The sequence below is a fragment of the Hemitrygon akajei genome, chromosome 11, assembly GCF_048418815.1.
Source record: "Hemitrygon akajei chromosome 11, sHemAka1.3, whole genome shotgun sequence".
In the NCBI taxonomy this organism is placed as follows: Eukaryota; Metazoa; Chordata; class Chondrichthyes; order Myliobatiformes; family Dasyatidae; genus Hemitrygon; species Hemitrygon akajei.
This window is the reverse complement of record NC_133134.1, coordinates 73,539,826-73,553,296: the sequence shown is the minus strand read 5'-3', so window position 1 is coordinate 73,553,296 and position 13,471 is coordinate 73,539,826. Positions and strand designations below refer to the sequence as shown.

General features: G+C 45.4%; 1 protein-coding gene across 1 annotated transcript; it reads left to right on the top strand.

Moving 5' to 3' along the window:
• The first annotated feature begins 7,169 nt into the window (after positions 1-7,169).
• Positions 7,170-12,742, top strand: LOC140735712 (small ribosomal subunit protein eS27). Its single transcript, XM_073061123.1, has 4 exons — positions 7,170-7,251; positions 9,009-9,117; positions 10,934-11,044; positions 12,456-12,742. The coding sequence occupies exons 1-4, from the start codon at positions 7,246-7,248 to the stop codon at positions 12,482-12,484; spliced, it is 255 nt and encodes an 84-aa protein (XP_072917224.1). The 5' UTR covers positions 7,170-7,245; the 3' UTR covers positions 12,485-12,742.
• The last annotated feature ends 729 nt before the right edge of the window (positions 12,743-13,471 follow it).

The window sequence follows — 13,471 nt, the reverse complement described above, 5'->3', positions numbered from 1 at the left end:
TTTGTATCGCTGAGGGGCCAGGACATTCCCAACCCCTTGTGGATTCTGTGTGTCTCTCTCTCATTTCCTGGGTCCCAGACCCGCATTAATAGTGATCTTACGATTCTCAAAAAGGAGGGGGCTACTTTGTACCCTTCAGCCCCTCAGAGTTGGGGCACAGTCGTAACAGTATATTCTCCCCATGACCCGGGGGGGGGTAGGGGGGTGTTCCTCCAGGTGTTCCGGTTTCCTCCCACAATCCAAAGATGTACTGGATAGTAAGTTAACTGGTCACATGGGTGTAATTGGAGGATGCGGGTTGGTCGGGCTGGAAGGGCCTGTTGCTGTGCTCTACCTCTAAGTAAATAAATAAAAATAAATAATAAATAAATAAGAAGAAGTGGGCAATACGTTCATGGCTAATCTGAAACATAGCATCATCTCCTCCACCTCCCTCAATTCTATTAATAACCAAATCTGTCTACTTGACAGATAGACCTCAGTATGTGCGGTTGGGAGACTGTAGGTCTGACACGGTGGTCAGCAGCACAGGAGCGCCGCAGGGAACCGTACTCTCTCCGGTCCTGTTCACCCTGTACACATCAGACTTCCAATATAACTCGGAGTCCTGCCATGTGCAGAAGTTCGCTGATGACACGGCCATAGTGGGGTGTGTCAGGAATGGACAGGAGGAGGAGTATAGGAAACTGATACAGGACTTTGTGATATGGTGCGACTCAAACTACCTGCGTCTCAATATCACCAAGACCAAGGAGATGGTGGTGGACTTTAGGAGATCTAGGCCTCATATGGAGCCAGTGATCATTAATGGAGAATGTGTGGAGCAGGTTAAGACCTACAAGTATCTGGGAGTACAGTTAGACGAGAAGCTAGACTGGACTGCCAACACAGATGCCTTGTGCAGGAAGGCACAGAGTCGACTGTACTTCCTTAGAAGGTTGGCGTCATTCAATGTCTGTAGTGAGATGCTGAAGATGTTCTATAGGTCAGTTGTGGAGAGCGCCCTCTTCTTTGTGGTGGCGTGTTGGGGAGGAAGCATTAAGAAGAGGGACGCCTCACGTCTTAATAAGCTGGTAAGGAAGGCGGGCTCTGTCGTGGGCAAAGTACTGGAGAGTTTAACATTGGTAGCTGAGCGAAGGGCGCTGAGTAGGCTACGGTCAATTATGGAAAACTCTGAACATCCTCTACATAGCACCATCCAGAGACAGAGAAGCAGTTTCAGCGATAGGTTACTATCGATGCAATGCTCCTCAGACAGGATGAAGAGGTCAATACTCCCCAATGCCATTAGGCTTTACAATTCAACTGCCAGGACTTAAGAACTTTTTAAAAGCTATTATAAATGCTTTTTGAGATATTGATTTAGATGCATATCATATTGTATGTAATTAGTTTTGCTACAACAAGTATATGGGACATTGGAAAAAAAGTTGAATTTCCCCATGGGGATGAATAAAGTATCTATCTATCTATCTAAATATCTTTCAGTTCCTCTGGATATCATCAGAAGAGTTGGAGGGAGTTCTCTCTGCTGATCCAGTCCCTGTATTATCCCTCAGCCAGCCTCACTAAGGAGGTCAAAGTTCAAAGCAAATTCATTATCAGACCTGACATGCAACCAACATGCATAAAGCAGAGAAATTGAAATACAAACAAACAAATAAATCAATAACTATTGAGAGATGAGTTGTAGAGTCCTGGAATGTGAGTGCATTGGTTGTTCAAGTTCAAGTTTATTGTCATCTGACTGTACAAGCAAATGAAACAATGTTCCTCTGGACTGTGGTACACCCACAAAACACACATCAATCTTGGTACATAAAACAAAATATTATCACAAGTTAATAAACTATAATTCAAAGTGCGTGCAGTGCACAGCACAGGTAAACAGCTCACTGTCCCAGTGGTGAGACCTCAGTGGTGGCAGAGTGTTCATTAGTCTCACAGCCTGAGGGAAGAAGCTGTTAGCCAGTCTGGCAGCCCTAGTCCCGAAGCTCCTGTACCTCCTCCCTGATGGTGTGGGTCAAAGAGATCATGGAATGGGTGGTAGGGGTTCTCAGCAATGCGGTCGGTAAATGCCACAAACAGGAGGAGGGAGATCCCGTTGATCCTCTCAGCAGTTTTTTACTATCCACTGTAGGGATGTGGAAGCAGTTTAGCATTGGGGTAAGTTTAGTTATCCACGCTGGTTCAGGAGCCTGATGGTTGTAGGGAGACAAGCTGTTCTTGATCCTTCTATTGTTTCCAGGGACTTGTTTCCAAATTTTACTTCATGATTTAAATCTGCGGGTTATATCATGTTTATTTACTTCCAGTGTGATTCTGCTAAATTTCATAGAACATTGAACAATACAATGCCAGCACAATACAGGCCCATCAGCCCACAATGTTGTGCTAACCTAATAATCTTATATCAAGAGATTTAATCTCTGCATCCAATATAACAACTCAGCAAATGAAGCTTAGGCTTCTCTCTCATTACACTGAACTTCACAGATGTTCAACCAGTCAGCAGCTCAAAGTCAAGGCCATAGTTAAGTTTATTGTCAAGTACGTGTATGCACAGGTGTAATGAAAAACTTACTTGTAGCAGCATCACAGGCACATGGATACACAACATTCACAAGAGAAAGATGTACAAGATGATAAGAGGCATAGATAGAGTGGACAGCCAGAGAATTTTCCCGGGGTGGAAATGGCTAAAATGAGGGGGGCGTAATTTTAAGGTGATTAGAGGAAAGTATAGGGGGGTGTCAGAGATAAGTTTTTTTTTTCACACAGAGAGTGGTAATGCCCTGCCAGGCATGGTGATGGAGGCAGATACATTATGGGCATTTACGAGACTTGTAGGCACATGGATGTTAGAAAAATGGGGTCCATGTAGGAGGGAAGGGTTAGGATTGATTTTGGAGTAGGTTAGAAAGGTCGACACAATATCGTGGGCTGAAGGGTCTGTACTGTGCTGTGACATTCTATGTTCTGTTAATTATTTAGAAATTTTACAAAAAAGAGCACCAATAGATTTTTAAAAAATCAACACACACAAAACGCTGGAGGAAATCAGCAGGTCAGGCAGCATCTATGGAAATGAATAAACAGTTGACGTCTCAGGCTGAGACTTTTCTTGAGGACAGATAAAAAAATTAGTGCCTTCTGCTCAAACCCTTTGGAGTTCATGATAGTTATTCAGCACAGAAAGAGGCCTCCATGTTCATCAAGAACCCAAGTTTACCAGTCCAGTTTAGCAGCATTTAGTCCACAGCCTTTTATGCCTCAGCACAATACTTCTATACTTCAGTTCAGTTTATTGTCAAAGTATGCATGTACAATACAACTCTGATATTCATCTTCTCCAGATAGCCATAAAATACAGAAAAAACATGGGACTTGTTGAAAGAAAAGACATCAATTCCCCCTTCCCCAGGCATGGAAAAGAGAACGAAAAATAAGTAAGACTCACAACCCCCCACCCTCTCCCTTACATAAAAACTAACAGATTGCCCACATGAAAACGGCAGCCAAAACATCAAAGCCCAAATCCCCAACCCGCTCCCTCGCAAAAAAAAGTGACAGTAACATCAAACCTCCAACCTTCTCCCACACAAAAAAGAACAGTGACAGGCCCCCAATTCCCTCTCTCACACGCACAGAAAAACACCAACAAGAGATCAGATCCCAAATTTCCAACCCCTCTGTCACACAAAGAGTAACATATCGCCCTCCTGGCACTCAGCAACAAGGAAGAAAAGACATAAAGCTGAGAGAGAACAATAGAAGCTACATAAATCTCAGAATTTCGAAAGCATCCTCCTGTCAGCGTCGAGATCATCTGCATTAACACAGTCCTTCCATGGAGAGCAACTGCTGACCCCCTCCACACTCGCCTCAATGCTTCAATCTTCCTCGACGTTTTGAAATGGAGTTGATCATGGCCTCTGATCTTTTCCACTGTGCTCTCGGTCCACTCCGGGGAGGCTCTCTGGAAGATGTCGCATGAGTAATCATTGTTTGCCGTCACCATCTTGTTGGAGTTGCTGCCTCCAGCATCTTCTCAAGCAGAGAGTTTCAAACTTCAAAGTAAGTTCATGGTCAAAGTGCCATATTCCCCGTTGAGATTCGCTTTCACCATTCCACAAAATGCTGGTGGAACGCAACAGGTCAGGCAGCATCTATACTGTCGATGTTTCGGGCCGAGACCCTTCGTAGACGAAGGGTCTCGGCCCGAAACATCGTCAGTGCTTCTCCTATAGATGTTGCCTGACCTGCTGCGTTCCACCAGCATTTTGTGTGTAACTGTTCTTGAACCTGGTGGTGCGAGTCCTGAGGCTCTTGTAAATGCTATCTGATGTCAGTACTGTAGCGAGTAAAGAGCATGGCCTGAGTGATGATGGATGCTGCTTTCCTATGACAGTGTTTCAATGGTTGTGAGGGCTCCACCAGTCCCACCTCATTCCGTTTCCTCCACAGCCTTACAAATTGTTCCCAGCCATATTTTATTTTGCTAATTCCCTCCTGAGAGCCACAAGAGGACCCATCTCTACCACATCTGCAGGCAGCCTATTCCAGATTCCAACCACAAAACATTTCTTCCTTCACTATTTTCCCTTTTAGTTTACCCCTTCACCAAACGGAACAAAGTCCCTCTACTCCGACTAGACCCTGTCACTACAGTCTGTTTGATCCTGGTAATTGTCGCATAAAAAACTCTGTTAGCGTACCATCCAGACCGGAAGTTCCAAAACGTAAGTATATTGAAGGACAAACAATAACAGAATGCAGTATGTAGTTACCATTAGCATTTGATGTCTCTGGACTGGTACTCACTGAAGTTTAGAAGAATAAGGGAGGGGGGAATCTAATTGAACCCTGAAGATTGAAAGACCCTGATAGAGTGAGGGATGGAGAAGATGTTTCCTAAAGTGGGAGAGTCCACTGGTCCCAGGACCAGAGGGCCTGTCATCAGGATAGAGACTCATCCCTTTAGAACAGAGTTGAGGAGGAATCTCTTTAGTTAGAGGGTGGAGAGTCTGTGGAATTTATTGTCACAGATGGTTGTGGAGGACAAATCATTGAGTATACTTAAAGCAGCGGTTGATAGGTTCTTGATTAATAAGGGTGTGAAAGGTTATGAGGGGAGAAGTCAGGTAAACGGAGTTGAGAGCAATAATAAATCATCCACTATCAAATGGAGGAACAGACTCGATAGCTGGATTCTGTTGCTATATCTTATGGCCTTCAAGATCGTTTCCTGTACACGGTGTAAGAATGAAATAATTGTTACTCTGGATCCGATGCAGCACAAATAAAAACACAAAAGGCTTATATACATCGATTGATTGTATGTCCATAAAGTGACGCTAAGCATGGGAGTGTCTGTACATGAGGTGACTGACAGGGAATGATAAAGTAATGGTGGTGAGGGTGTAGATAGGTGGGTTAGTGGGTGGAGATGTTGATCAGCCTTACTGCTTGGGAAAAGTAATTCTTTTTGAGTCTGGTGGTCCTGGTGTGGATTCTACTGTACGTAGCCTCCTCCCTGATGGGAAACATAGAAAAATAGAAAATAGGTGCAGGAGTAGGCCATTCGGCCCTTCGAGCCTGCACTGCCATTCAGTATGATCATGGCTGATCATCCAACTCAGAACCCTGTACCTGCTTTCTCTCCATACCCCCGATCCTTTTAGCCACAAGGGCCATATCTAACTTCCTCTTAAATATAGCCAATGAACCGGCCTCAACTGTTTCCTGTGGCAGAGAATTCCACAGATTCACCACTCTTTGTGTGAAGAAGTTTTTCCTCATCTCGGTCCTAAAAGGCTTCCCCTTTATCCTTAAACTGTGACCCCTTGTTCTGGACTTCCCCAACATCGGAAACAATCTTCCTGCATCTAGCCTGTCCAATCCCTTTAGAATTTTATACGGGACAAACACTCCATGAGCTGGGTGGATGGAATCGTTGGTGATGTTCCTGACCCTTTACTAACACCTTTCTGTCTATATGTCCTGGATGACGGGTAGGCCGGTGCTGGTAATGCTTTGGGCAGTTTTGATCACCCATTGTGGAGCCTTCCCAGTGAACAGACCAGTGTAGTGGTTGTGGTGCTGTTTCCGAGTCCGCTGAACCCAGCCTGGAGTGCACTTGGAGCAGAGATTGTGTACCCTCCCATCCACAGAACAGCAGTAGGTTAACTGGCTGTGATAAGTGACCGTTCCCAACACCTCTCTGAATTTATGGTTACAGAGAAGCTGCAGAGCAAGTAGACAAGTGAAGTTTGGGCATTAAGAGTTCATCTTTATCGTCACTTGTTTTGAGCTGAACACTGTTGTCAGATGTATAGTGAAAAGCTTTTCAATCATCCTGTACATTAGTATCAGATTGCAGACTAGAGGTACAGTCTGATGTTCACTGATTCTCCCTTTCATTCTCCTGGAGGGTCTCCAATCTGCTGCCACATCCTAAAGTCCTGACGAAGGGTCTCGGCCCGAAACGTCGACAGTGCTTCTCCTATAGATGGTGCCTGGCCTGCTGCGTTCCACCAGCATTTTGTGTGTGTTGCTTGAATTTCCAGCATCTGCAGATTTCATGGTGTTTGCCAAGAACAGTTACCACTACTCAACCATCAGGCTCTTGAACAAAGGGGATAACTTCACTCAATTATTGAGATGTTCCAACAACCAATGATCTCACTTTAAAGGCTCTTTTATCTTATTTCATGCTCTCGTTATTTATTGCTATTTACTTATAATTGCTTTTCAACAGTTTGATGTCTTCTATGTTCTTGTTCTTTCATTGATCCTACATCGCACGGGGCACCTGGATTTGGAGTATGCCCGCAGGAAAAATAATCTCAGGGTTGCATGTGATGACAGGTATGCCCCCGATAATAAATTTTACTTCGAACTTTTTAACTTTGACTGGGGAGTTGCGTTAGGGACTCAGATGAGCCAGATATCCTGCACGATAACCATGGATACTACGATTCCTAACAATGGTTTTTAATTCGTGTATTGGAAATGTAGTGATAGAGGAATGTTAACCAAAAACAGTATTTAGCATAAAATAAACAAAAGGATTTGGGACAAATTGTAAGCGCCGGCAAAACTGACCTTCCCAAAATGGCGGGGCAGCAACTCCCCGGTGATGACGTATTGAAACTTCCTGCCCCTGCGCTTCGGGAAACCCTGTTATATCCGGGTCCCTGAACAGGCTTCTTCCTTTTACCACGGCGGCGAGTTGACGCCAAGATGCCTGTGAGTGGCGTCGACAGAGGGATAGGGGCTAAAGGGCGGCTAGAGGCTCGCCAGAGGCCGGCGGGCGGACGGAAACAGTCGGAGAAGATAGCTGGGGAAACTGGGCGGAGGGCTGGCGGGTGTTTACGGACGGTTCTCCCGTTCTGAGGCCATCGACGCGTGTCGGGGCCCGGGCCCGAGCCCGAGCCCGAGCACGAACATGGCGCGTCTTTCCTCTCCTCCTCCGCCTTCCTCCCCTCGCTCGAGCTGGAGGCCACCGCTGCCCGGGGAGCTCGCGCGCGGGGCTGGGGATCCGCCAATCGGCGGCCTCGGGGCCGCGGCGCGAGGGGAGCGCGGCGCTGGACACCCCTCCCCACCTCCCCCCCCCCCCCCCCCCCCCGGTCGCCCGTCGCAACGGCGCGCGGGCATGCTAGGTACGCGTCGGCAGAGGGGATTTAAAGGGGAGGTGCACAGGGCGATGTAGGACCGTGGGGTGGGGTGGGTGGGGGGCGCACTGAGAGGGGATCGCACTTGGTGTGCTTCTGGGGTGAGGTGTTTCGCGAAGCAGCTCCATGTTGACGTGGAACTCGGAACACGCCGGGGCTGCAGAGTGACTATTGGGACCCACATTGCGAGCTGGGCGCGGGTGGGGTGGGTTGCATGTCTTTGATGTCAACTTTGGGATGGTACCCAGTTGAGGATGACAACCTGTGACCTCAATGTTAATCGAGATGATGTTGGGACAGGTTTAAAGGGGATATTCGAGGTGATTGTGAACTGAAATCGAGTTAAAATTAAGGTATTGTGATAATATGCTGTTAATTATTAACCTGTACGTTATTTTCCAGAGGATCTTTGTGATCCTTAGCCATAATAAAAAAAGGGAGAAGTAGGGTTGATTTCAGCCTTGTTTTGTTTTAAAGTGTATTTTAAACTCTTGTAACGTTTACTGCTGAGCTTTGAATCTTCTGTTTAGTTTTTAGCAGTTGGCTAGTAACTTAATTGGAAAATAGCCACGCCTTCTAAGATTGCCACTTCAATAATGGCTTAATTTAAGCTGTTTTTCCTGGTAAAAGGTTTTCAGCAGATGTTCTCTTGCAGGACAGAGTTGGCACAAAATGCAGCTGCCGCAGACCTGTTGGGGGTTCACATGAGCCTTATCTCTTCTGTGTTTTGCTATTTTCAAGGCTGAATCATTGCCAGTGTCTAAAGAGGGGAAAACATCATTTGGAAGACAGGGGTTTGACAGTGATGCGAATAAGCAGAGAAGAGAATGAAACTTGGGGCAGATCAGCTATGATCACATTGGGTTGCAGAACAATTGTTGTAGCTATTACCATGAGAATCCTCTGGAAAATAATATACAGGTTAATAATTAACAGTATTTCATCAAAATATCTGTTGATATGGTTCCAGTTTGCAACCACCTCCAGTTTCCCCTTCCAACCAGTCCCAACAAAATGTCAAAATTGCAAGGTAGAACAGGTTTATTGCCATTTATAACATTTAATTTCCACAATCTCAAAAGAGCAAGGAAACGCCCTGGTGTGTCTGCCAATGTTCTATCACTGTTGATGGCAGTAAACTGGTTGCGCCATCCTGCTTTCTTTAGATTTGATATTGGGTGCTGGGGGAGGCTGTAAGAATTAAAGGTTGTTCCAGTGCACGGCACGGCTTGTGTGCTGATCAACAAATCCTGTGGAAGGACTCCAGCTGTGGGAATGACTGTTGAAAGGCATGCCTGAGGCTTAGTGGCTGACATGTTACTCTCTCTGCAGTTGGCAAAAGATTTGTTGCACCCGTCTCCTGAGGAGGAGAAGAGGAAGCACAAGAAGAAGCGTTTGGTGCAGAGCCCAAATTCCTATTTCATGGATGTCAAGTGCCCTGGTGCGTATTTCTCTCTTCAGTACAGGGACTACAGTGATGGTACAGCTTGGGTGTGATTATTAACTTGTGAACGAAGCTTGTTCCTCTTCCCACCTCCAGCTGGATGTGGTTGTCACTTGCAAATCAGCACTGATTTGTGATCATGTTCCAATTTCTGAAGTACACACCTTCAGAAGAAATTTCAGTTTTGACCTGTCCTTGGAGTGTGTGACAGGACAGTGTAGAGGGAGCTTCACTTTGTCTGTTCCCGGGATGGTGTGGAGGGATATTCACTCTGTGTCTGACTCTGGGAGTGTGTGATGACTAGTGTGTCTGAAGGAATGCACAACGGAGAGTCAATGTGACAAGGAATAACCAAGAAATTTGATTAAGACTGTGGGGATGTGGCAGCATCTTCTGGAAGAGGATATAATTGGTTTAGAAATTGTTTGGGCTTTCATTTGCCTAAATAGAAGCCCTCAACTAATGGGGGGAGTGGGAGGAGAGAGCATGTTTTGTGATATGAGCTTTTCAAAGTTTTTGATCATTTTCTTAATTTTAATGCTTCAGTGGAGACTGTTCAGTCCATCAGGTATCTGTTGACTTTTGGTGCAATCCCAGCTGTCCTAAGTCCCCTGATTCACCACCTTCACAGAGGAGTAGTTTACATGGCCAGTTAACCACTGTGCTCTGTGAATGTACTCTGGGATGTAGGAGACCCAGGCACCCTAAATGTGTACTGCAGTCTGGATAGACAGAGAAACTGATTAGGAATAGTTGGTGCTTTTGTGTGAGATTAGTTGTGTCTAACAAACTTTAGACATTTTTGAGGAAGTTACAAGGAAAATCAATGAAGGCAAGGCAGCGGATGTTGTCTACATGGACTTTTTAGCAAGGCATTTGACAAGGGCCCATGTGGGAGGCTGGTCAAGGAGGTTCAGTCACTCGGCGTTCAAGATGAACTAGTAAATTCAGTTAGACGTGGCTTTGCGTAAGAAGCCAGAGAGTGGTAGTAGAGGGTTGTCTCTCTGAGGCCTGTGATTAGTGGAATGCCACAGGGATTGGTGCTGTTGTTTGTCATCTATATCAGCAATCTGCAAATTTGCAGATGGCATCGAGATTGGGGTTGTGGTGGACAGTGAGGAAGACTATCAAAGGCTTGCAGAGCGTCAAGACCAGCTGGGAAAATGGTGGGGTGGAATTTTACTGCCGGCAAGTGTGAGGTGTTGGTCCTGGATGGTGAATGGAATGGCACTGAGTGCAGTAGAACAGGAATCTGGGTATTACAGACCCATGAATTCCTTTAAAGTAGCAGTACAGGTAGATAGGGTGGTAAAGGGACATTTATAAATCATTGTATTGAGTATGGGTGGTGTGTTGAAATGGTATAATAATGAGGGCTATAGATATGGTAAATGCAAGCAGACTTTTTCCACTGAGGTTGGGTGAGACTACAACTAGAGGTCATGGGTTAAGGGGAACTTCTTCACTCAGTGGTGAAGGTGTAGAACAGGCTGCTAGCACGAGGTGAGTGGGATAAATTTCAACATTGAAGAGAATTTCAGATAGGTACATGAGGGGTGTGGAGGACTATGGTCCGGGTGTAAGTGATGGGACTAAACAGATTAATGGTTTTGGCACGGACTAGATGGTCAGAAGGGACTGCTTCTGTTTCTGTGCGGTAGTGTTCTACCACTCTACATGGTGAGAATTTTCATATCCCAAGCAGGGCAGGGTTAAACACAGGTCCCTGGATTTGTGAGGCTGTGGCATTAACAAGTGTGCTGCCTCAGGTTTGAAATACGTTTGCTCTGATTCTTCTGTTTTTCTTTCCTAGGCTGCTACAAAATCACCACTGTTTTCAGCCACGCCCAGACTGTAGTGTTGTGTGTGGGATGTTCGACTGTTCTCTGTCAGCCTACAGGAGGAAAAGCAAGGCTAACAGAAGGTGTGTGACACTTGGCTGACATGTATCAGCTCTGTGTGGCTGTTGCCTCCATTGTACTGGGATCTTGAGAGAGACGGCTGTGTGCTGGGGGACTACTGTGAATGTGGCCCATGTGTAATCGCTAGAAGATCTTGGGTTCCTTGTGCTGACTGTCCCAATACTCGCTTATCCACATTTTAGACTTGGATGGACATGATGCTGCTTCAAATTGGGAGTTTTTCCAGTTTGGCCCCATTTCCAGTAATTCTTAAGTTCATGGGGGAGAAAAGCACAAGGAGTTACTTTCACGTAGAGTCTAGGCATCCTGCTTCAGGTGCAGGTAGTTCTATAGTGTAGTTGTTAACACTTTACAGCACCAGCAACCCAGGTTCAGTTTCCACTGCTGTCAGTAAGAACTTTGTGCATTCTCCCTGTGACCATGTGGGTTTGGTTACTGAGTTGTGGGCATGCTCTTACTGACATTGGAAGTCTGGTGACCCCAGCACATCCCCAGACCATGTTGGTCTTTGTGACGCAAATGATGCATTCATTTCACTGTTTCAGTATTCTCGAGACAAAGCTAGTCATTGGTCTTTGATGGGTTAAGATGTGAATACCTGGAAGGATAAGCTCTCAGATTGCTGGGCTTAGCCTGCTCCTGTGGGCTGTGACCCAAGAGGTGAGAACTTGCTGATGGGGGTGGAAGGGGAGAGAGGATGGGGTAGGTGCTGCATTGGGACTGCCAGGGTTGTGAGTGCTGTTAGATCTGGTGATTCTGATCCAGAGGTTCAAGAATTGGGTAGCAACCTTAGCCAATTTTTTAAAAGTTCATAACAGAAATAACGGTAATTGATCCACTTTATTGGGTTTTGGGGGGGGGGGGGGAAGAGCAAGGAAAAGACAAAGAATAAAGCCATGATTGTCTTGTACTAAAAACTAGATCAGGCGTTCCGGTGATGAGGAATAACCTGTTGAATAACTGGGTTCAATAGTGTGACACTGACTGTAGAGAAACTTCTAGAAAAATACAGAATTGGCTAGACTATAAATGCTGAAAATTCACTGAACAATTACTTATGTAAATACATAAAATATAAGCAAGCATTGGAAATTTTTACACTCCAATCCAAGAGCACTGAGTTGAGTGCTAACACTAAGACTTGGTTCAGAGACGATGGTGACTGGAAGTTGCAGTAAGATTTGAGTCTTTCCTGCAGGGTCTGTGGATGTGAGTGTGTATCTGGATAAGATAACTCAGAGGAAAGGGAGCTCTGCTGCCTTGGCTGAGGTCAGGTCACAGCCCTTGTGAACATGTCAGGCAGCTGTCCTTGAACACTGGCTGCACTGTTCCTGCCCTATAGGTGCTGGAGCTGGTGTCTTACGATGCCTGTAGTTGGGGCAAGCTCTAATGGGTTTTTCCTTTCAATTGCAGGCTGTTCGTTCCGGAGAAAGCAACACTGAAGTGAAAATTTCCATTTGAGGAGGAGGATGGGTAGGCTGGGCCACTTCCAGAGCTGGGTATTGGGATCCGGAGCAACATTGCTTTACTTTGTTGGCATCCGAGCATCAGCCTGGGAGTGTCACTGCTGAAGTAGGAGGACTTGTGCCACTGTGCTGTGGCCTTGGCTCATCTGCTTTATGTAGACTTTTGATCCTCTTGCTGGTATTGAGTTCTTTGTTAGAAATGTCAAATAAAATGAAATGATGTATTGACTTTTACCTGTGGCTTATTTACTCTATCAACTGTGTCTGAAGCCAGTCAGCAAGTTGGGTATTTGGCATTCCACCTAACAGTGCCCAATCCAGAGTTAACCTGCCCATTTCCCTCCACAGATGCTACCTGACCCTGAGTTCCTCCAACAGTCTTGTTTTGCTCCTGATTCCATATGCAGAATCTTGTCTCAGACCTCTCCTAACAAATTTGGTCCTGGGCAGTATCCAGTGAGCTCTTAACTAAGTTGCAAGGTTGTAGAATTGATACTCTGCTCCATAGCCTTTAATCAGAATCAGGTTTATTATCACTGATGTACGTCATAAAATTTATTGTTTTGTTCAGCAGTGCAATACATAATTAAAAGTTACAATAATATATAAATAGTGCAATAGGAGCAAAATAGAGGTAGTGATCAGAAATCAAAAGTTCAAAGTGCATTTATTGAGGTATGTACATCATATACAGCTGTGTGATTAATCTTGTAAGCAGTCACAAAACAAAATTCACATAAAAGCACACTACAAAGGCAGTAATACATGAAGTGTGTGTGTGTTGGGGGGGGGGGGGAACAAATTGTGTAAAAAGTGAATGCTCAAACCATGATCAGCAGATCCCTGCAGGTGAGTCCAAAGCTGTGGAACCTGTTAGCATTAAGAGAATACAGATTGCAGTGGGGTCAAAGTTGTATTTAAATCAGAGGTTGATGGGTAAGGGCATCAAAGGTTATGAGAAGA

Bases quoted from the DNA above. Each gene is read 5' to 3' on its own strand.
- LOC140735712 (XM_073061123.1), top strand. The intron at 9,118-10,933 runs GTGCGTATTTCT...TTTCTTTCCTAG, and splicing joins CATGGATGTCAAGTGCCCTG to GCTGCTACAAAATCACCACT. The intron at 11,045-12,455 runs GTGTGTGACACT...TTTCAATTGCAG, and splicing joins AAAAGCAAGGCTAACAGAAG to GCTGTTCGTTCCGGAGAAAG.